Source organism: Ornithodoros turicata, chromosome 8, assembly GCF_037126465.1.
Source record: "Ornithodoros turicata isolate Travis chromosome 8, ASM3712646v1, whole genome shotgun sequence".
NCBI classification, from domain to species: Eukaryota; Metazoa; Arthropoda; class Arachnida; order Ixodida; family Argasidae; genus Ornithodoros; species Ornithodoros turicata.
The window spans coordinates 27,539,991-27,564,721 of NC_088208.1; the positions used below are offsets into that span (position 1 = coordinate 27,539,991).

A 24,731-nucleotide genomic window follows, 5' to 3' on the forward strand; every position below is an offset into this window, starting at 1 on the left:
CAATCATTTGCGAGTTCTTGGATTCGCAGAAAGGCGAATCGCAGTAGCAGACGAATTCGTACTTTATAATGCCACGTAGCGAAGGAGGGAGAAGGGGCAAAAAGAACGCCTTCTGTAAGGTGGCGTTGGCGCGGCGGACAAGTTAGACGTGACGTCAGAAACAGGTGACCTTCCCCGCATGCGGACTGGCTTGGTGCAACCTTGGAGTGAGCAAACGATGCAAGTGACGTCATGCCGCTTGTAAGGGGCGTGTCGTGCTGTCGCTGGACGCTCTTTTTTTTTTTTTCGCGTGAACTGTGCCCGGGTTTAATGGAATATTTCAAGCAAAAAACATCCATGAGTCGCATTCTCTTCCGGTAACTCAGATTTTTCGGGGATCTTATTATGGCCCCCTCATAGGGCGATCCCGTGCGGGCCATCTACTGACCGCGAGATAAAGAGCTGTATCCGACTAAGTTCCGTGTAGCTGCCATGTACAAAAGTTATTCCAGCTGGGCGACCTACAGTTTTCGAGATATTCTAGAAAAATGAACAGCGTGTTTGCGTCCGGTTTCGGTTTCAAGAGTGACGTTGACCCGACGTAGCGGAACCGCGAGAAGAAATTTTTTTGCAACTTTAGTGCCCGTTTAATCCCTGTGCCGGTCAGCTGTGACGTCGTTCATGATCATGGTTGTCTCATGACGTAAAACTTCCGGGTTATACCTTCCCGAATGAAAACATTTTTCTTCCTGTAATTTGGCGTTCATTCGATTATTCGTTTCGAATCGTATCAACGTCTCATTATTCATTTTCCGAGCACGGTAGGTACTCAGAACTCGAAGATAGCAAAACCGGAAGTTGTCAGGAGCACGTGTCACGCTTGCTGCGCAGTAAGGCAGACCAGAGCCCGAAAAACATGTCTGTATCAGTGGGATGTATAGCCTCGTCCGGAACCGTAGTGCCTACAGCGACGTCGAGAACAACTGACGCCGCAAATGTAAGCGTCTCTTCCACTTCCCAGGAAAGAACAAATGGCGGCCGAGGAAAACACGCCCATTAGAAACGATGTTTATAACATAAGAGCATTTGCCAGTCAGGATTGATTCGGCTCGTAGTTCTACTAAAGCTCGTTGTCAGGTGACCTTGCGGCGTTATGCGATAGGAGTGATTCTCAGAAACCGCGCGCGTTGCCGCAAACATATTAGAGGAAGTATTGCGGGGTTCATATTAATAAAATGTCCAATCATTCGTATCCTTGTAATCTCGGAGGGAAGTCTTTTAATTGTTCTTATAAATGTCCCGATACAAGGTTTTGCGTATCAATCTGACTTTGAAATGCGTACTGTGTCAGGTACTATATATTAACTTCGCGCTAATGAACCGACCTTGCGGGACCGCTTGACCACTTCCGCAAGCTCCCTATCTCGCACTCATGCTCGAAACAAACACACCACGTTGCGTTTTTTTTTTTAATTCTGTGGCTTAATTGTTCTTATAAATGTCCTGATGCAAGGTCATGCGTATCAATCTGACTTTGAAATGCGTACTGTGTCAGGTGCTATATATTAACTTCGCGCTAATGAACCGATCTTGCGGGACCACATTGCGCAAGCTCCCTATCTCGCACTCTTGCTCGAAATGAACACACTATACGTCGCGTTGGTTGATGTAGCGAAGCGATACCCGTGACAGTAAAAAAAAGAAAAAAATGTGTTTGAGTATTAGTTCATACAAGTGATCGAACCACATCCATGTCCGCAGGAGACACTTCTGCTAGGATAACTGTATTGAGGAGCCATAACTTCCATAGTTTTTAACTCCAATCTAACGGTTACTAAAGAAAAATTTCAAGTTTTTGTTGAAGAACCCTTTCTTGTGGCTGTTGAACACATCAGCATAGTAACTCACCATACACGTCCCCTTCAAATATGTATTTAATGCGGCCATTTAGTATTTGTTGTAAAAATAAAAGTTTGACTGCTTTTTGATTGATTTCCAACTCCATGTTCGATACAGGAACATTGACGCAGAGCCACCTTGATGAGATCTAGACCCAACCGCTCACCAACGCTAGTTTATTTGTGTGAGTGTGTGTGAATATTTTTTTTCTTTTGGTCCGGGTAAACTTTTTTAAAGAGTAGCAAGCCAAATATTGGCTGACCTCTCTCTCGACACTTAACAACAACAACAACCCTAGTTAACTTTGAACCGAGATCAAGGGTTGCTAAAACTGTAAGTTAATTAACATTCAATTAGTTTTTACAAACGTGAGTTTGTGATGTGATGAATGTTCCAGTGACAATAACCCCCTTTAGTGAAGCAGAGTTAAGCGTTAGATTCAAGTTAAGGGACCGCCGATCTCGGTTCAAATGTTAATCGGCGTTGTCGAAACCGTGCCATACTGCCACACAGGTCACTCTGTGTGCGCAGGTATACTGCCACTCAGCGAAAACGAAACAGAAAATATAAATGACAATGCAGAAATAGCTGGTTTCACGTCTCAAGAGACGTTCCGAGTTAATGAAAAGCAAAACCACATAAATGGCGCGCCAGCCTTCCTATATAGGCAGGCTTGCTCATTATGCGTAAATTTTTGTCATTAATGCCACATGCGGGATGTTTGTCTGACCTTATGATAGGCAGGCGAAGGCACCGACTGCAGCGTGGCCGTGGTGATCCAGGTGATGGAGATGAGGAAGTAGGTCACCATCAGGTTCACGTGGATGGTGTTGCGCAGACACCGAAGCTCTCTGCACACATATGGAAAATGAGTCACCTCTCTATACAGCTGCCAGCCAATGTTAAGGACAAATGGTGCACGGTATACCTTCTGCTATAAACGTGCAGTCACTGCAGATTCGCGGCCTTTGGGGAACCTTACTCATTCACGAATAATAGTTGCTGCGTTACATGTATAGACTTACAAGTCGTAGTGATGCAGATTTAAGCATAAAGGCGGCATCCACGCCAAGGCACCACACAACGTAAAAAAAAGTAATAAGAAGAAGAAAAGAAAAACGGCAATCCCAGGAATCATCTGCCCGTGAGTGCTCAGGCGAAAGATGTAGTGATGTCTCATAGTGATGTCTAATATGTCTCATTCCCAGAGGTGGATTCTCCCAGTAGCGTGTGATCTGGTCGGCTTTCGATTGAAAACTGCAAAGTCACACACACACACACACGCAAAAGGGGTTCCTTATTGCAGTGTGACTCGTTGTACAACGAAGATGCCCAGTATTTGGCAAAAATGTATATCCTACTAAATACAAGCCTAATTTTACTTGACTTCATGTCATAGCAGCCATTGTTAAAACTTGAGATAACATGATTTCATCTTTCATCTTTCATCAGCCATTGTTACTTCGCTTCGTTCACCATAATACTCCACATCAGCATCTTGTTTAGGTGGGAACATCATCTTTGTGGCGTCTCCTGTTCTAAGACATTGTTCTAAGACATTGCCGTGGTGATGTCCGCTTTCAGAATTGTTCCTCTCCTTATTTAGATGTTAATTCTACGTCCACAAAGGTGATGAGCTGTTAACTAAATTTTATACCGTTGCGAGTAAGGATAGAGTTCACCGATACACTGACGAGGTCTCGGGGCACCGCACCTGATCGAACACCCTATAACGCAGCGGTTCGAAAATGTCGGGTAAAATTCGAATTCTCACCGTCAGTGAAAATACGTTAATAGTGCAAAATAGTGATCCATTAACATCCGTCTCAATCCTTTAGTGCCCAGGATGCTTAGCGGCATTACTGTCAGTGATCCATTACATTAAGTTACCCTGACATCCTTTGGATTTGAATCGCGCTCAATTATTACAGTGCACCTGCCCGCAGGAAAGGTCCCGCGGGTGATTCACGGGCGGGAATATATTTATTAGAAGAAAGAAGAAAAAAAAAGGGAGGACAGGGCAGGGTTGTGACTTGTATTTTTATGTGACGTGGATGCTGTTCAATCGATAGGAAAGGCTTACTTGTAGTAAAGGAATATCCACAGCGCTATGGTGAGTGCGATGAGAGAGAGACTGTACCCAATATAGTACAGCGTTGTCCCGATATCGACCTGCGGGAAGAAGGTATAGGTATATGTGTCTATATATCATGCTCTTACACTTCCATGGGGTATGCGTATTACTTCTGTTAAAATGGCGCATTGTAGTTTTACTCCCATGTAGTATTTCACCGTACATTCTCGCGAGCGACATTCCCACGGAATATTCCAGTGGAAGTTCCACCGCGTCTTCTGTTGAGCATGCGCACGGAGTCGGAATATTGGGAGTTACGAACTGCGCTCGTAGCAGACGACACAATCGGCCCTGTCGTCTGCTACGGGCGCAGTTCGCATCACCGCTGCAAACGACACAATCAGCTCTGTCGTCTGCTGCGGTAAGCAATGCACGAAAAGACATATGACAGCAGAAAGCTATGACGTTTTACGCATCTTGCGCCGGAGTATTCTGGGGAATGTCGTCGTGGGAATACGGGGTCAGAACGATAGTACTAGATTCCATCCGTTCGCCAATCAGACTGCAACCACTCACATTGTGCTTTTCCTTTGCAAGTATAAAGATTGCCCTTCGGGAATGGAACGATGGCAGCCGAATCGATCTTTCTGATGTGGCAATAGTACTTGCAGTGCCCCGTTTTATGCTCTCTGAATTGAATTTGAGACCCGTACTCAACATATGTTGCGGTTAAAGTGCAAGGGGTCGAATTCAGAACAAAGTTTTGCCTTTCGTCATGAATTATGCATTACGGGCCATTTCGTGGGGGCCTTCTTCTAACAGCGAGGAAAAGGGCGATATTTATGCCCCAGACTTTGAACGGAGAGGTTGCGCCACGTGGCTTTGTTTTGTCTCGGTTTTTTAAATGGAGGTTTTCACCTTGAGGAAACCACAGTGGTAAACCTTTTGGGTTAACTCTGCCCACTTGCGATGAATAATACGATACAGAACACAGCGTTGATGGATTCGTTGATTTTTATCTGGCGCCTGCAAATGGCGATGTCGTGGCATTCTGATCGATGCGCCGAAGTAGAGAAATAAAGCAAGAAATGACAAAACAAGCACTCAAAACAGGGCAGGCACTCAAAGGTGATTATATGGCTATTTAAGGTAAACAGACTAGCAGATTAAAAGCGGATTAACATATTAAGTGACAGATGACAGAAAGAGATTAGCACAAAATATATTGTAATACACACTTTTAAAACGTTCAAAATCGGTAAAAAATATCATAGTTAGGACAGGATTGGATAAACCTGTTCGATAAAGTCGTGTTAATCGATCTTGTTATTATTATACTTCTTTTTCTTTTTTTTATGCAACGATGACGACGGAAAACCTTTTCCGTTGAGATGGTGCACCCCCGCCGCAAGCACGAACAGTATTGCGGAATATTGTGTAGATTGCAGTTTGAACACTGCTTGGCACAAGTTATTGAAGAAAAAAAGGTAACAATTATGCTTTCCCATGTTTGAAACGGGAGATCGACATTGTTTGGCGGAATTACCTTATGTCAGCATATTTAGTTACTTGTTCTAACAATAACCAGATAAATTGCAGTTTTTTTTAAATATCTAAACAGGAAAACCTTCTGCGTATACTGTTACCGCCAAACAGGGCCTATAATGCCTTTAGCTCGATCATCACTTTATAAGTACATAACAGAGTGTCTAATTATCTGCACGCCTAATTAACTTTCATTTTATAACTGCGTATCTCAGCACTCAGTTTACACTCTAGGCCGTTACACATCGTTTACGCTCAGTGCTCCCGCAGCCAAGTCATTCCATTTGACGCAAGTATGACAGAAATACTTAAAGACCGAAGAGTCAACAGCCCGTTTGGCACCCTTGGCACGCCCATGAGAAACACGCGATGTTTTCCAGTAAGCACCGACGCGACGCGCCATCAAAATAGTCTTTTTTCCCCCAGCCTTCGCATAAGTCTCTCTCCATGCGTGTACGCTAAATTTGTGGGGGAGGAGATGTTTCCTGCCGCCGTCGGTGGGTGTACTTGCTGCGGTTTAACTTCGAGCGCGGAGACAAAAATATGTGTTGGGGTCTGCTAAATCAGGAACCGCTACGTGTAAAAAAAAAAAAAAAAGAAAACAACACAAGCAAATACTAAGGACCGCTTTGTGGCACGAGCCGCTTTCTCGTGAGAGAGACTCACTCTAAAAAAAATAGAAATAAAATAAAAAATAAAAATAAATAAAAAATAAAGAAAAAGAAAGTTTTTGGGAGGAAAATCAAAATAGTAGCTGGCACTTGTCATTGCGGATGAAGTTTCCGCCGCATGTTTCTTCCATTTTATCAGAGGTGTGTTTCATCTTTGAAGATTTTGCATTTCAAGAAACTGAGCGACATTAGTCGACTCTATAGTCGACAACTGATTATATCGTGAAATTCGTATTTTCTCTTGTCAACGAAGCAGTTTCTATACATTTGATGTCATTAACTTATGTCTCTCGTAACTTTTGTACGTCGTTTTTATTTCTCAGAGCTATAACTATTACCTTATTTAATAAACTACGATTGCTTTAGTTTCTTTCATGTAACTTCCGTCTCCGAATCACTTATCCATTACTACTTTATGTAGGTAAGTAAGCAATTAAATCACGTATTGAAATTTCACCTTCCGGCGCATGCACTCGTCTCGTGCCGTTGTAACTTCTTCCTTCTTTCGTTTTCTCAATTATTCTTCTCTCTCCACAACTGTTACGGACTGACCTACGCGGCTGTCGACGCTGGTGGGGCCTACGAAGTCATCGCTTTAATATGTACATAATATTATATAACTAATATGCAACAAATGTTAACATGACCTGGATAACGTGTAACAAATTTAAAAGCGGTATATGGAACCCTGTACACACAAAAGCGAGGTTTCGGTTTCAAAAACGAACGGTTTGAAATCTATGCAGTTCCGATTTCTATACATTATGTCGACAATGTGTCTTTCACACACTTCGAACACGCACACAATTTCTACGACAACCAGAGGGCGCATCTCTGTGATCTCACCTCGGACTCCACTTCGATGACCGGACTGCAACTGCTGTAGTTCGAGTACTCAGCCCATGTCCCGTTTGCCATGCAGAACTTGGAGGCATTTTCTGAAAACCATCCCGGAGGAAAAAAAAAAAAAGAAAAAACTCTCACTCAAAGCACTCGAAGAAGTCAAAATGCGTATACTCTTTGAACTCAAAGAGTGAACAGCACAAACAAAACTAGTTCTTTTTTTTTTCTCTCTCTTTTTTTTTTTTTCATTCTTCCGTTCCTCCGTGTGTAAAGTCGCTTGACATGCCAGCAGCAAACAAGCAATGCAAGTCACGCGCTGTTGGAGGTAAACATCTCCATTTCGTTTTCTGCATTCCGTTTTGATCGATGACCAGAGGAATGCTTCCTTCCGTAAACGGCGTAAATCAATATCACCACCATAAGGCCCGCACACCGTGCAACAAGAGAGCGTTTCTCCTTTATCGTAACAGATAGTGTCTCTGGCAACTTGGCCAGAGGCTCTGTTTTGTTTCGCGCGCGCGAGCATTCAACCACGCGCGGCTAATTTGATCAGGGCCTTACTGTGCGGGCAATTAGGGGGGGGGGATATATTTATTAGGGGGCTCGATATGTTACTCTGAGTCTCTCGAGTGCCGTTGCTCCGAGAAGCTTCTTGAAAAGGGAACACAGTCGGAAATATATTGCTTCAGGTTATATTATTAACCTATTTAAGACGAGTCAGAGCAGGGTCACGATGGGGTGGAGCTGCCGGAGTCCGCTTCGGCCCCCACATTTTCTTGGGCCCTTTGGAGTCTTCGGTTAGGATATTTAAGTAGGGCTGAATAACTGAATACTGCGGTGATTTAATCCAACTTGTCTGTTCTTGCCTAAAAATAGTCATGAGAGAACTAACGTATGGGCCTGAGGAGATCGCGGATAATATTGATGGTTTCTGCACCCGCAAGGTACTCGCGCTTCTAGGATGCGCATCCGCATTCGCTCTGCACAAAAAAGAAAAAAGAAAGTGGCCGCATCCTTCCGCATCCACACGGATGTCGCGCATATTCCCACCACCGCGACCATGACATTCGTAGAAAAAAAAGAAAGAAAAGAAAACAATAAAAGAACTACACGATGGAAATGTCACGTCACAAAATATTTATACTTCGTGCGTACGTGCGTACTGTACTGGAACATTGTCATTCACAGCTGTCCAGTAATCCAGGGAACGTCGGTATATATATCCGCGTGCAACAACAACAAGATTCTCCCACTTATTTTGGAACGTTGTCGTCCGCAGCTGTCCAGTAGTCCAGGGAACGTCGGTGTATATATCCGCTGGCAACAACAACAAGATTCTTCCGCTTATTCTGGTTTCTTGCGTAGACGCATCTGGCGGAGGAGCGACAGTGCCCCCTCTGTGTCCAGCCGTACAATTTGTTTTCCTTCTTAAGATCCGTAATAGTTTGTTGCATGATGTTTCGTGGAGGCGCGTGGTTGAACACTCCGACCTATTGTCGTGTTTAACTTAAGAAGGAAAATAACTCTAGTCCGTCAGCTCTCAAATTACTGCGCCGCACATAGGATGGCTGGACACCGAGAGGTCACGGTCGCTCCTCCGCCAGATAATGTAATCCATCGTGCTCACTCTGCTTCCGTATCGTCTGTTAACTCTGGCCACGTGACACCACACTGCGTGGTGGCGCTGCAGTATTTCTCCTGGTGTGCTATTCCGTCTCCCTACTCTCTCCAACGGCGTGTATGATTGACGCACTAGATAGACGCACTAGACGCACGAGTATAGTGCGCCTACGTAAGAAACCAGAATAAGCGGAATAATTTTGATGTTCCGGTGGTAAAACCTCCTGTATGGGACTCCCACCATGATATACAGAGTTCAATGACACAAAATATTGTGGTCCTCGGGTGGCTGCGTAATCGTGCCCTGAATTAAGATCGATATAGTTGTTGGAACCGCGACCTACTAAATTATAGCGACCATGTCATAATCGGCAAACCCTGGGAGGAGCCCGTCCGCACGAACCGCAAGGGGCGCTACTCATCGGCCCGCGAGATCTACATCGGGATTGGACAATGAAAATTTGAATTTTGAACGCGCAGAAGCGGACGCACGATTACCGTAGCAGACGACAGCAACAGCGCCTATGAAAACGGGCAGAATTATGATCATAATCAACTTTAGAACGAATAATCTCTCGTCGGATATCCAGCACTTGTACAAAAATACTAAGGTAAGCTGAAGTACAAAGTACTGTTGAAATCGAGAAAGCAATAACCAGGCCGATGAGTAGCGCCACCGCTGGCCTCCAAATGCGGCGCTGGGAAGGGGTCCATATGACATGGTCGCTATAATCTATTAGGTCGTGGTTGGAACTCGTGAAGTGCGAGCAGTACTCACGGCTGGTGTCATACTCTAGTCCGTTGAAACGGGAGAAGCAGGGGAGGAGAGCGGTGTAGCCTGCTTTGGTACGTGGCCAGCACGATATACCATCATATGTAGGTTCGCAGGTCACATTGTCACCTGCAGGGGAAAAAAAAAAAGTTTATCTCAATATTTATCGAGAATAGCTACACAAGTACGAATGAGTGATGTTTGCGCAAAACCCCTTATGGCAGTGGTGACTACCGCGATCCGTCACTATTTAGCTTTTTGTGGTGTATGCATTCGTGGCACGTACTACCGAATTGCTGTACCGGAGCCGCTGCTTTGCAGTCGACTTTAGTGGACTGGAACAAGTGCGCGCTCAGCATACATAAAGCGCCAAGGACCATAGTCAGCGCAAAACCAGTAACCCATACTGAAAGCGCTTGCCGGCGAGTATATCGACGAATATGTCGTTTCGTCGTATGCACAATGCACTATAAATGGCAACCCAACCAACTTGCTAGTTATTTGTAATTGCAGTTACGTTATGTTCACGTCCTTTCACAAGAAAGAAACTGACTTCAAAGGGAGTGGTACCGTAGCCACACGGCAAGGTTGTGGTGCTGATGAAAGGGCTTGCCGTTGTCGGCCTCACAGAGGTGGGCATGACGCCCCTGGGGAATGTGCGTCCTGGGCCGACTTCTAAGGTAACTTTGCCGACATATGTCTGAAAGCGTCTGAGGAAAACCCAGGAAAAACCCCAGACAGCACAGCCGGCACCCGGATTCGAACCCGAGTACCTCCCCAGTCTATAGTCTCAAGGTGACATGGCCGGCATATGGCCGGATGTTACAGCTACGGGAGCTGGTAGCCACACGGCAAACTTGATGCATTAAACGGAATGGCAGTAACTTGATCTTCCAACCAACCATCACCTTGAATGACATCGTTCTCAGCCCTGATTTGTTGAAAATAGGGGGCCTACGCATTTTTTGTGACAATTATGCGGGGCTTAATTGTAACAGAAACGGCGTACGCCTCCTGTTTTCAAGAGCATGGCATGACAGTATGGTGGCGGCTATACCACGTGCTGAATACACCGGTTCTCGGCCAGTGCCGATATATTCCACTAGCAGCGCAGTGCTTCAACAGAGACATAAGCTTCGAACCCTACACGTTCTTTTCTGTTTTTAATTTATTTTATTTTTCTTTCATTTATTTTCTTTCTTTGCGAAATATAGCAAGCCGACGTCCCGTTTGGCTGACCTTCCCCCGTTTTTTCCCCTTTCGTCTAATAAATATACCCCCCCCCCCTAAACGTGAACGTTCCATGCTAAATCTTTCGCTGACTTTCACAGACAGTGTTCATGTTTCCGGATTACATGGGTCGTATACACATTCATCCGTACGTATGGCTTTTAATAAGCGCCAGAATTCGTTTGTTGGAGAAATACCCTTGAAGTTGAAGATGGGGCTGCAGTTGATGTTGAAGATAAACTTTTCACTGCTGCTAAGGGTATGCAATAATTGAAAATAACACAAGATAACTCCACAAGAACTGTCATACGCATATATAATAGTGATAATGTGGTTATGTAACCCATAGCGTTCTCCACCAGCGCCTGCCATTGAAAATCTCTCTGCTCTACGTTCATAAACGTCTATGATGATTCCTTTTGATGCCTAAACATCATGTACTCCCACATAAACGTGTGGCCCCCGCTTCAACGAAAGCAAATCCCGCTCATTCACAGTCCGATATAATTATCTGTTGCTCGCTCCGTTAATACTCCACGATGTGCAGATCGTTAAAGACTTTTCGAACGACTTTAATTTGCGCTTTGCATAAGATAAGCTGAAAGCTTCCCCTACCATGCGCCGTTTTACGACACGCTTTCATTGGAAATCGATGGACAAGACCATACGGATAGAGAGATAAAACTTATCCTAAGGAAAGGAGCAGAACGATTGATAAAGGGGAAGGAGAGAATCATCGCTTAAAGGCTCGCGCACTAGATACGGATCTAAAGGATGGCCGGAGGGACCGGTCACAAAGGAACGCGAGAGACTTCTTTGCTGGCACCGGAAGGCGATAGAACTCGAATGACATCGCTTTGCTCCTTTACCGCAATATTTAACAACATCGGTCCTGCGGATGCTGACATTCTTACGGGTCTTACATGGATGTCACCATGGTGTAGTGGGCACCATGGGAAAAGTAGTAACCAGTTGCTCCGCGGCTTCGTTGAATGAGGTGCTCAGCGGGGACGCTCTTGTGACGGTCGTTCTAAACGACGCCCATAGACCTCTCCCTGTTCGTAAACAAATGACGTCATACTGTTTGACAGCGCCCCCAATTTGGTAGAGTTGAACTATACGCTCGAAACTAGAGGCGAGCAAGGTTTTGCGCCCGATAGCCGCGGTCCGGAGGGGATTATGATGATCCCTGAAAGGGACACAACCTTCGGTTCTCTTTTTCTTTCAATAGGAGGCGGTGAGCAAGTGCCCATTCGAGGAACCCAGCCCTCCCCTTCCGATTTGTCTCGGTTTCAGTCTGTCTACCAACGTCATGATGACGTTTCTCGGGTAGAGATCTATTCTCTTGTTTATGACTTTTATCGACTGCTGAACGGCGTACTTGCGTGTACCTTGGCAGTGTTGGTTTCTTGATGCGAGGAACTCACCATCTGTGCGTCCTTCGAGCAAACATGATCTGTTGTCGCTTCCTGTTGGCTGCCTTATTCACAGCTGCAACACTTTTCGAGGCTTGAGAACATTTCAGGCTGGGCGCAAGGGGCCACAGTCGAATACTGCTCAGTGTTGTCAACCATAAATGTTTACATTCATGGCACGCACTTAAGAAGCAGAGGCCTGTCTTGTCATTCGTATCGAGGTCGTCGGTTTACAGTCCTGTCTCCTCTTCTGTCGGGTTGAGGCGTGCATTTTACGTCCGGCTGTCCTTCAGTGGCTCTGAAACGGCACGGGGTCTTACAGCTTTGCGGCACGACGCACTTCGGTTGGGAATTTCGGAACTTGCCAATTCACTATAGCGATACTTCAAGTTCAAAAGTTCATAAATAAGGTAAGAGAAGCGTTCTTCCAGATGCTTATAGAACAAGCATGACTGTGCACAGTGTCGCACGCACAAACTTCGAGCTTAAGTTGGGTCCTCTTCCGTCCTCACGTTCTTAAATTAGCCTCGCAGGCCTTCAAAATATGTTATGGGCGTCTCCAGTTATGAGTCTTTCAGTGCCGTTTTTGCCTTTTGGTTTTTGCAAACTTTTTCCTGCGCTGGTGCCATGATGCAGGCTGTTTCTTCGTCCCCATCCCAGACTAACATTTGCGACATTTCCTTTGAGTTCACCTCACAATGAACGAAAATCTTCGAGTTATAGTAGCCGCTTCCTTGGTTGTATAGGAGCTAACATCTCCAAATTTCTATTACTGAACCTAATGGCAAAAGCCGTATTTGCCTTCTCTTCATTCTCTTCTGAAACAAGGGCGACTTGAGCTCCTTGACTGTAGACCATTCAGCTTGTCCAAAGTACTTGGCCCATGAAGCTCCCCTGCGCATCAGTGCCGGGCTCTTCGCTCCCCTTTTTGCTTTCGTGCAAGCACTGGCAACCTCGAAGAGCTCTAAACAGAACTCCGATATGTCGTCGCCCTCTTCGCGCTCACCATTAATGCATTCTCTCATATTAGCTTCTGTGAAGTGGAATATAGGGTCCTGTGGCTGCCACGGGGAAACTTCCCATGTCATCATCACTTCTCCATCATTTATTGTATAGTTCTTGTTGTTGAAAGAAAACGTTGGTCCTATACAACGACATACCCTATGCTCTCACAGCTGTGTCGCAGGATGTTCCATCCACGTGAACTCTGTAGCATGCAGATCGCCGACGTAAAAATTGGCTTTTAAAAAGGCAAGATTTCATATAATATACTTGCTATGCGGATTTGCATGAGTAATTAATTGAATTAATGGAGCCTCACTGGCGCGGATGTTTGCAGTGATGACGGAGTCGGATGTGTGATAGCGATTCGCGGTGCCAGTTTTTCTAATACGCGTTTGTTGCCATATCATTAACTGCATAACTGGGAATTACACGTTTGTCCGGTGCTACTCGGAACAAAGGATCGCATCGCAACCCTTTTAATGAAGACACACAAATTAATTAACTGAAGATACCTAAATTACCTACATAAAAAAGAAAAGAGAAAGAAATCTATAGGATGGTGCGGACGGCAAGCAGCCAATTCGTGCCGCGCCTGCACGTATCCTACGTCGTTTATTTTCAGAGCCAAAAGCTTTGCAAAAATTACGACATTCGTCTCCGTGGAAGCTATGAATAACGCGTTGTGAACTATTTTGTGAACGTCTCTGATTCCTGTCGCCGCGCGCGACGACACTGACCGCACGACTCCGCCTATTTAGTGCTTCGTGCGGCATTTTAAATGTGATTATACGCGCGTTACAGAAAGGCTGACTATATAATGCATATATTTAGGACGGCGCGAAACTGTTTGCTTACACGTTGTCCTCTGTAAGGTGGGCACAGGCACATACCACCCATTGATGCGTGGCTATATAGTTCACCATAGCGAAGGCCTATTGTATCTGGCTCTGTGCCGCACCCAGTATAGGAGACGAAGGAGGAAGATAAAAGTGTGGACGACGACGACGGCGCCACTCTACTACTGCGCGCCATTCATCGGCAGTTATGTCGTCAACGTCCTTGAGTGGAAACTGCGGGTTGAGAAGCCCCTCAGCGCATCCAGCCCTCCTGGACATTGTCGTCATCGCGGATCAGCACTCATGCAGAGGAATATCATTTCCTCTACATTTGGTGACCCTGATATCGAACACACCTCATTCCGGTGAACAATTCGGCCTTGCATCATCGCAAGAGAACCTGCGAATCACTCCTGTAGTCATCGCTCGGGGTACGGTGCCTGGTCCTCCAAGAACACGCTATGCGATGACGCTCCACGCTGTTGCGAATTGCCTCAATTTGCTATGCTATGTGGCCCCGTTTCCTTGCAAAGCATCACCACAACCAGGAAAAAGTGGACGGCCCCAGCGGATAACCCGCCTATTCTTCCCGACGGCCAACCTGACGTTCGAGGCTCGGAAAACAACGGGGAAGCTTCGTGACTTTGGGCCACGATTAGGGAAAACAACGAAAGCCTGACCCCGTTCTCAGACACTATTTGGACTGGAGCTTACACCTGAAATTGTATAAAACTACCTACTGTGACATTAGTTTCCGGAGTATAACATATTTAAGCGCGGAATCCCGAGGGCCCGTGCGTCTCCTGTCATCTTCGCTTCGACAAATAATTAAACTTTGTTTTGTTACCCAAGAGGGACCATCTTCCTGATTACTCCCTACCATTTGGACGATTAGTAATTTCACGGCGCCGCTCCCTCCTCGCAAAAGTCTCAACACACCACGGTAACCTTCAAAGCATGGCTGCACGTCACGCTTCGCAACCACTCGTCTCCTACGCCAGCGGTCCAGGAATCCAGCCCACGCTACCTTCCCACATGGCTTCCCCCCATGGGCCTTCAACTTCGGCACGCCATCAGCCAACCACCTAGTGGCAGACAGGTAGCACCGGGACCACTGCTCCACTGGGGACTCGTATAGGGAGAACACAGCGAGCCCCGTTCGAGGCCTCCACCTGCTTCGCACCGTAACCTACCGGTTGCGGCACTGTCGGCTGGAACCCACTCTGCTTCAGCTCCTCACTGTAACCTGCCACACTTAATTGCAGTGCAATTGCCCACCGCATTATGCTGCTCCTGCATCCACTACGACAACAAGCCGTATGCCCAGCCATGCCTCAACAAGGTGTCGCCCTCATCCTCCTCTTCATGGTATCGACGCAGACCTCAACCGCAAGCATCACTCCGCGTTTGAGAGGGGGAGCGATGTGGCGGCCCGTGGACGACGACGATGCGCTGCTACTACTGCGCACCATGGCACAAGCTTCAGTTCTGTCGGCAAGGTCCTAAAGTAGAGCCATGGGTTGAGAACCTCCTCAGCACATCCGGGTCATTCCATCATCGAGGATCAGGACTCGCGTAGAGAAACACCATCTCCTCTACGAAAGTACAAAATGAAGAACAGGGAGATATGTCTTCTGTGACGCGTGAATCGAAATAAAATAAGTCGAACGTCGTGCGTTGTCAGACACAACTTTTTCTTGCGTGGGTTTCAAAATAAGAAGTTCAAACTACGACCGTCGCTACTAGCTGTTCATGGACGCATCATTTGTTTTGTACACCGGGTTAGGTTGGGTATAAAGTGTAGAAAGAAAAATACTGGCTGCTATACGAGAGGAACCGACTTACTGTATCTTAATTAGGCTCTTACTTTGCTGTTCAATATCCTAGAGACATCGCGATTGGCTCAGTCTCTGAGTAATGCGCAATCTTTTCGAGACATCTCGATGATTGAGTACTGCCTTTTATCTGGTCACATGACTCTGCCTAGTACCAGATGGTATGAGAGGTGCCAATTGCGAAATGCGCTGTCGCTAGCCGACCATAAATCACAAGAGTGATGTGCAGGGAGTCTGGAATCCCTCCAATCAATTCGCAGTCCTCTTATTCGCTCTCATCGTCGTTATCGCCGTTATCTTCTTAAGCATCATGTAGCCGCGCTACGAGTACCACCGAGAAGGATTTAGCATTCGTGGACATTATCGGCAGGCACAAACATATGAATATTCAATCAGAAGCATCGATATGCCGGTTCTGCAACGGACCGCGCCGGTTGGCGATATCAACCGCCAGATATATTCGATGTCGTCCGACTTCATAATGTTGTAAATGCCGTTCTAAACGGTACAAAAACGTACGACGTGAAATTGCCTTAGCGGCGATAGGATGGCGGTGATGGGAGGAGAGGTAAATACGAAGACTGTATAGTCCCCGCACATAGCGTGACAGGTGCTATATTCCAGAATGATTATGTAAAACCACGTGCTTTTTGACACCTAGTAAGGTGCTAAAATGATGTCTGCTCCTCTACGCTCTTAAAAAGCAGAACTTTAGCGCTTAACACGCCACCAGCAAAGAATCATCCCGAATGACATCGCCCTCTTCCCTGATTTGTTGAAAACGGGAAACGAACGCCTTTCTGTGACACTTAGCGAAATTGCATAGGTGTCACAAAGAGGCGTACGCCTTCCGTTTTCGACAAATCAGGAATCAGAACGATATATTCTGAATGAATTCTGATTTTTAGTGCTGAATTTTGTGCTGAATGTACAATTTGCATGAGTGCTGAAGGTAGATCTGGAGTGCGGTGAAGTGCTGTATTAAGAGGGCATACCAGCTCTCCGTCCCAATGTATTTCCTATGGAACAGTTTTTATGCTTTTTCTCGGTAACCGCCGCGCAGATTTTGACGCGGGTGGTTTCATCATAAAGAGGAAGACGAGATGAAGAGCATTACGCTACCAGATTTCTCCTACATGTCTTATGTATTTTACGGCGACGTCACGAATGCGAAAAAAAAAACACAATTTTTCTCCTCCCTCTTTGAGCAGGTTTTATTAAACTTCTATAGACATTTCGAAAAAAAAACTTTCCATTTACTTTCTGTGGAAATATTTCAGGAACCGATAGACATCAAATTTATATGTCTACCACTTTCCGTTTTTATAAAAAAGCATGAAACGTGAGTACGGATAAATACCGTCTCAAAGGCCCTTAAACCGCGTCATTCTGTGTCGCCCTCTAGCCGTACCACAGGAAATACCGCGTGGAACATTTTGACCGTATCCATCCGCCGACCATGCGGCGCGCACGCGCACTGTAGTGCGCCCTGTCTCCTCTTTACTTTCATGGACAGCGGACTTAGGGCATGGCCTTGGAATTTTCGACGCAATCTAATGTCAATTGTTCGAATGGATCTTGTACACGTGTGTATATAGAGAGTGTGCCTCTCTAAAATGGAAAGGAAAATCCTTTCTCTTCCGTTCAGCTGTAGCAGCCCGAAAGCTCACCGAATCAACGTGTACGGGTTTTTTTTGCACGGCCGAGTGTGCGAATACAAAAGCGTTTCAACGGAAGGAAGTGGAAGGATCTTTATGGCATTCCCCAGTGCTGCCGGGGGAACAGGAAAGGACTCGGTCGCGTAGAAGTTCTGCTCTCCCAGGGTGATTTGTATGCGACAAGAATGCTGCCAAGTATGCAGACGACAGCTCAATTGCTGTTGCTCGGAAGCTTCCTTTTCAGTCATATGTTCCGAAGGAATGCTTTAACGTGCACAAGTTCACAAGAAATGACTTTCTCGTTGTTGCTGTTGTGACGTTGTTCAATGTTGCTATTGCTATCACCGATTAAAGTAGTAGTTGTTGTTTGCTGAAGAAAACAACAACAACATACCATATCTTTACGGGTAAATCCGTCTCGTTTTTTTCTTTTTTTTCTTTGAACGTTTTAGTGTGAGGCTCGTTCTAGTGCATCTGAATTACTATCAGCCCGTTTCGCTAGGTTGGCCAATGGGTTAATTCCTCGTGCAGAACAACCAAACACTTCGTCTTATTTCTGTATTGTGTGATACACAGTAAAAACTCGAGAAAGTAACACATTACATGTTGCTTATTTTCGTCCCTTCAATTCTGGGGCATCTTCAACTTTTTGTGTTTTATTTCTCACAATATGTGAAAATAAACAAATATGTGAGTAAATGAAACCTTGCTGCGGCGGTATGTATCTTACTTATGTATCTTACAATTATCTAATTAGATTACCTAAGTAACCTAACTAGATTAATTGAATTCCTCAAGGACGAGGTGGTTGTAATTGCGAATTGTAATGGTATACGTATTTCTAATTCTAAACCAATTACTCGAGTGGCATTGCTCCAATGCTATTACCTACATTCATGCAATACTGACAATGCCATTACTCCAATAGCATCTATATCTTAATCAACTACCTAATTAGATTACTGTAATCACAACAACTAATTACTCCAATGGCATTACTTACATCCATGCATTACTGGCAATGCCATTACTCCAATAGCATCTATATCTTATTCAATTACCTAATAAGATTACCTAGACAATCTAACGAGACTACCTAATTTGTCAAGAAGGCGGTGGTTGTAATTGCGAATTGTACGTACGTACGTATTTCTCTTAACTAACTACTCCAATGGCATTTCTTGTTCATGCGGAATTCCTACGATCACTGTTATTTGGTTTAATACCCTGCCTGTTCTAACGCGGCGTGCCTAACTTTGGAAACAGCGCGCGTGGACACGTGTTATATTATGTATATCATTTCAAAAACGTCTTTCGTTATTCGGGTAGGTAACCCACGTAGTATAGGTAACGCTCAGAAATAAAGGATCAGGTCCACAAAGACGAATCAATACTACCCCTTGATTAATAATACCCTTACCGGATGAATAGATAGTTATTTCAAGTATTCCAGGCATGTTTGAGGGCCGGAACAGAATACCGGCAAAATAAAATTGTCGCTCTTTCCTCGCTTTATTGGACCACTCAATCACTTACTGAAATTATTCGCGACGTACCTTAATCCTTTTATTACGCGCAAGTGTAAAGAGGATGTAACAAAAGAGAAACGGTGAAGCCACTAGGGCAACCCATTAGGTTTCTTCTTTTTTTTTCTTTTCTTTTTATGTAACCAAAGCTTGCGTTGTACGAGGGGTAACAATCCCTGAAGAAACAGCGGAAGTGGACAGTTTAATTGCTGGGCCATCTATCACTGGACGTAATACGACATGCTGCGGTCTCTGTCGCTGTGTGATAAGTTGCTGTTGTCGCTTAGAGTCAGAGAGAGAATGGGCACACTTATTGGCCCAGTGTCAGCGGCCAACCGGATCGATCCGGCTGCAAGGCCACGTGGGCGTTCAACACCGCCGAGCAAATACCAGACGATGTTGGTTGGGATATGGTGTGCCTCGAAACAAAGTGATCAGAATCCCCGTTGCAAAATAAATACTCTAAATAAATGTTCTCGAACTATAATATGCGCAGTCGCGCGCGGGAAAAATATCGAATAAGACGACTTGGACAGACATCGAAAACCCATGCTTTTGACTCGTTAAATAGTGGTGTTGTGTTTTTTAAACACGGCATATAATCTTACGAAGCAATCGATCGTTCTCCTTGATTTTCCCTGATTTTCCACTTTGAGCCCAACCTGCGCACTGCTGATGATGGCCCAGTGCAGTCGAAACAGCCCGAAACGGCCGTCTCCCTTCAGATGGGCGTTCTAGTGATGGCCGTGGAGGGAGACAAACAACAACATAGATGAATGAATGATGATGATGTGGGATGTTTCCCTGCGTGAGGGAGACAAAGTTGTGGTAGTGGGTGCCTCATCTTCGTTTTTGTGGCAAGGGCAGTACTACTTTTGAGACGTTATTTCGGCAAGCTTGCGCTCGTCCCATCCTACAGTTACCGGCCTCGGTGGCTCAGTCGGTAGCGTGTTCGCCTTCTGATCCCGAGATCGCGGGTTCGAACCCGGCCGAGGACGCCAGCAACTTGGTGGCAGGGTACAAGTTGCTTAGACACGCCGTCTTCCGCGAGGGACGTTAAATACGGGGTGCCGTGTGATGAGCTTTCATCGCACGTTAAAGAACCCCCAGGTGGGCAAAAGCAATCCACAGACCGACCGCTGTGGCGTCGCTCATGATCTCAGTTGTCTCGCGACGTGAACACCCAATAATTATTATTATTATAATTACCATCCTACAGTTGGTAATATACAACATCTCTCCGAGAACGTGAATTTCGAGATCGGAGATTTCGCAACCGTGAACATCGAGGTCCTCTCGTGGGATACGACATCTGACTGGACTGTATAAGCAACCGTAAGTAAACCGTCAAGTAGCGGTAATATACCAACAAAATTTTAAGCATGCTTCTCTTTCGGTTCGGATTCATACATATATATGTATGTTTCGCCGAGTATTTCGACTAACTTTCAGTGTTAATGACACTTAAAGGGGCCCTAAATTGCAAGAATGTCTCCTCGCGGAATTAAATGTATGCTGTTACGTTGACAGATATACAGAAGCAACGGAGTTCATCCGTTGCGTGTTGCCCGTGATTTATATATTTATTTTATTTTTGCTTCGGTGCCAATAAACAACCAAGTGTGCTCTACTGAAGTCTAGTACTATTTATGCGAGACCGAGACAATAGTTTATTCTTCCCCCTTTTGTCCTTCGAGGAGCGCGGAATCGCGGAGCGGCCTGTCATTGGATCTCTCGCGAGGATTAGGCAAGTCGTCCAGGACGGGAGGGTGTTAAGGCAGTGAAACTAGACACCTTTGACCGCATGCCCCGTAGTAGATTATCGATGAAATTGGGAAACACCTGGATTAACAATGTAGTTTAACTAGGAAGGCACAAGTTTTGAAATGCGTGTCAACAAAGGAGAGAATGCAGCAGCTTTATACACTCTAGAACAATCCCACTCACTAAGCAAAGCTAAGGCAACACTTAGTTTTCGCTAACAACGGAGTGGTTCACTAATACTAACGGAATGGTTTCACTAACAACGGTGGTAGGTTAGTTTAGGTAGTTAGTTACTACTAACTATAGTGAAAACTAGTTAGTGTGAAAACTAACACTAAGAAGACAACCAAGAGATTCTTATTGGACAGTGACCATCTTCTGCAGCGTATTTTTTGCCACATACTATATAGGTTGATATCGCGGTTACGTACGTTGAAAATTAGAGCCGGATTCTAGCATGAGACGTTCATTTCTGGAAATTCCGTTGCGTTCTCATCCGTTCCCAATCTGCAATAGGGCAGTGTACCGCCTCAGCGGCGGTAAATCGCCTATCTCATCATCATCCAATGTATGTATTTGTGTGTGTGTGTGTGTGGAAATTGCTGAAGATAAAAACATCACGTTTTGCCCGAAACCATTCTGCTGTTTCATGGAACTTCCGTGTCCACTGAGCCCCTAATATGACCTCTTAAAAGCGTGCCGAATAATTCTGCCATTCTTTCAGAGGGGTTCAATTATTCTTCTTGTCACTGCTCACTCGCTCGTTGAATCGAAGGTGACATCTCTCTTGAGAGATTACGTACTTTGAAATACAGGCACAGCATCGCACGCTGAGCGGAGCTTTAGGTTCATGATCAAAGAGGGAATTTGTTCCTACACACTGAGTTGGCAGAACCATACGCACGACATGTAGTATTTCACCGTGCGTGTATGTACGTGAGAAGGGGGTTAGAGAAGCGTTAGGACTACTATAATAGGTTATCTGTCAAGATCGCGGGTTCGATCCCGGCCGAGTACGGTAGCAATGTGGGGGAGATACGCATTGTTTCCAGCACCGATTTCCAATTTCAAACGAATGCGATGCCTCAATGATCAGCATTGCGGTACAGAGTGCGTCTCGAGGACTGCGGGGCGAAGCTTTTCCTAAACGCATGGCTCATTCGAAAACTGCACTGCACTTACCTATTTGCAGTATGGCCGACTTCGACGTAATGTTTTAACAGCTAGCGCCTGCCTTAATGAGCTTTCGTAATTAACTTCGTTAACTAAGAAAAATGTGTCCGTGGTTTAACGTAGAAAGTTGCCGCGCGTAGGGCCCCGAGGCTTTCTAAGCCGCAAAACTGGAAATTAAACAAGGCAGGAAGGTAGGAAGGCAATTTTTCAAGTAAACATTAACCGCGAATTTATGAAAATTTAGGACCGTGCTCGTGAAGCACCCTGTATACATATTACTATAAGTTACAGATGGAATTGTGAGCCTCGGTTATCAATTTCGATCCGAACACAATAATTGTATAAAAATATAACGTGAAACTAAAAAAGAAAAGGAGGTAGTCCCAGCTCGTTAATGAATAAAATTCCAGCTCGTTAATGAATAAAATTCCAGCGTATTACTCCAACACGTGTCTTTCGCGCAGGTTTTGATAGCATGTTGTGATGTGATGTGATCGAAGAAGAAGAAGAAGTCACGACGAAGTCAGTCTTGCTACCCCAGACCACATAATCGCAGATGGTTGAAGGGGGAAAAACAGAGTGGGAGAAAACCCAGTAGTTGGGGGACTGGAGTTCCTCATCGCCAGTTGAGTACAGCTGTTGCTTGCTATATATAATAACGACCTTTCGATAGTGAGCAAACTGGTTGGATAGCCTCATCGAGTTCGAGGGCATGTTCCTCAAAATTACATGCTCACTGAACACGTTACATAATTTGCTTATATACATAGGGGGAAATACACACATACATCATGCTGTTTCATATGAAACACTTCCTCCATCTCAGCCTCTAAAGCTACAGATCGGAGCCGAAGCATTTGCAGGGTAAAGCCTATAGCCGAGTCTAAGTAACCTTTCAAGATGTAGCTTAGTACACGCGACTTGCTTCGGAGCCTGTTCCCCGATAACACTGAAGCCAGCAAGATCGCGCATTAAGCCGGAACATTATAGAGAATCCACTCGCAGCATTCAGGTTCATGATCAGACAGTGGCGATAGCAGTTTTATCGTCGACCCAGCGGGACGAGGTCACTTCGGACCGCTTTGGAGCTTCATGTGCAACTCGTTAATCGAGCCCTTATCGGAGGTCACTGAGTATTGGAATGCACCGTACTGATTACGCTTTGTCGAACAGGACCCTTAGCTACGAGCTTGCCGTTAAGTGTTTTGAATTCTCGAACAGATGAATTACTGCCAAGGGCGGCGTGTGCAATGACCGTAGTCTAGCAGAGGTTAGCAAATGTTTGAATGTGGAACAGAGATATGCTTTGTGGAGCGTAGGTCCACCCACTGTCCTCGGGCTTAGGGTATTGCCCGTGTCACTATATATCCTCCAATCTCTGTCATGACCCCTACTTCCACTAGAGCACGCCGCAATGTTCTCAAAATCCTACGTGGCGCAATGAAAAAACAAAGAAGAGAAAAGGAAAGAAAACAACGACGGCAACAAAAACAAAAACAGCTATGCACATGAGCGAATGCTAAGCCTCCACCCACCCTCCACCCTGCCTCTTCTCCCTGCTTTGATCACCTGAATCCTCATCTCCATCGTCATCTCTCGCTATCTACAAATGCACTGGGGCAGCGCCCACCCTGCTGGCCGGTATCAGAGCCATCTCATCATCGTCTCTTTATGTGTGTGTCTGAGAAGCCTCGAAGCCTTATCCTTTTGCTGTGACGTAGGGTGAAGATGAACTCTCATTGGTCACAGGATGTTCGTCTGCTACGACAACTCGCGGCTACACTCCTGACGATGCCCACAGCTGTGAGACCAACAACGGCAAGCTGATATACCATGTGTCTCGCGTCGTAAACCCCCAATTATATTATTATTATTATTATTGGGGTGTAGTTCCGTATCGGGACCACTCGTTTTTAAAAATTAGTGAAAGGGTTAGGAAGGTAAATATTGCATAGAAGTGGAAGAAGGTCATATACTGAATCTAAAAATGCAATAATTATAAAATTCTGTGGGCTAGAAGCTTTTTTATATGCATTTCAACAACCTCATCTGATCCACTTTTAGCGCAGGAGAAACACGGGATTCGAAACATGCCATCTTGCAAGAGGTGGGGTCGTTGAATTGGGCTCGATCACTTCACTTTAGTGAGGTTAGTCTAGGTTAGGTTCTACAGATTAGGGGGGGTCTGGGGGCGCCCCCCCCCCTCCCCAAGGCACGCACTAGGCGGTGCGGGCGTCGAGACTGTGCCTCGGGTTAGATCAGAAGGTCATGAGTAAAAATGGCGGATCGCCTTCAAGGAACCGGCGATAAAATTTAATTTTTGTACATTTTACGCAATATACGAGGGTCATTCCTGTTTAATTTCGTTACTAATTAGCTCCTCTTTCACGCAAAAGCGTTTGATTTTTGTTTTTATTCTTTTTTCTTTAAAAAAATCCAGTGGTCCCGATACGGAACTACATCCTTATTGTTGATATACCATGTAACCACCACCACCACCACTAAATCGCGGCGATGCCCACGGACGTACCCTAGGGTACCCTAAGTACCCTAACGTACCCTCCCGGCAGCTTCGGTCGAGCGGGTCGAGCCCTGTTACGTCACGCCATAATCCACGGAATGACGACGTCTCACTGATTCCTGGGTGGGGGCCCTCGGTAAGAAGGCGGGATATTCTGTACCGCGTGTGGATCAAAGACCTCTCGCGCGTTGTGAGTCAGCTCTACGGTTATTGTTTTTGTCCAAGAACGCATGATACTTGTTGGTCGCATATAGGTTGGCCGCAGGTGTGACGGTCTCTTACTCCGCATTCGTGTGCATGCTGTGTTATGCTACATACCGCCTGCGGTTCGCCTAGCGAACCTTCTCGAAGCTCGCAGTGGCTTA

At 45.5% G+C, this 24,731-nt stretch overlaps 1 protein-coding gene across 2 annotated transcripts in view; it reads right to left on the minus strand.

Annotated features, from left to right (window-relative positions):
• The window catches only part of LOC135366841 (diuretic hormone receptor-like), a 151,195-nt gene that overhangs the window by 30,288 nt on the left and 96,176 nt on the right, over positions 1-24,731 (minus strand). For both annotated transcript variants that reach the window (XM_064599784.1, XM_064599783.1), the window contains exons 3-6: positions 9,410-9,532; positions 7,015-7,106; positions 3,962-4,050; positions 2,609-2,729 (exon numbers count right to left, since the gene is read on the minus strand). In XM_064599784.1, coding sequence (XP_064455854.1) covers positions 2,609-2,729; positions 3,962-4,050; positions 7,015-7,106; positions 9,410-9,532 — 425 coding nt within the window. The remainder of the gene's footprint in view (positions 1-2,608; positions 2,730-3,961; positions 4,051-7,014; positions 7,107-9,409; positions 9,533-24,731) is intronic.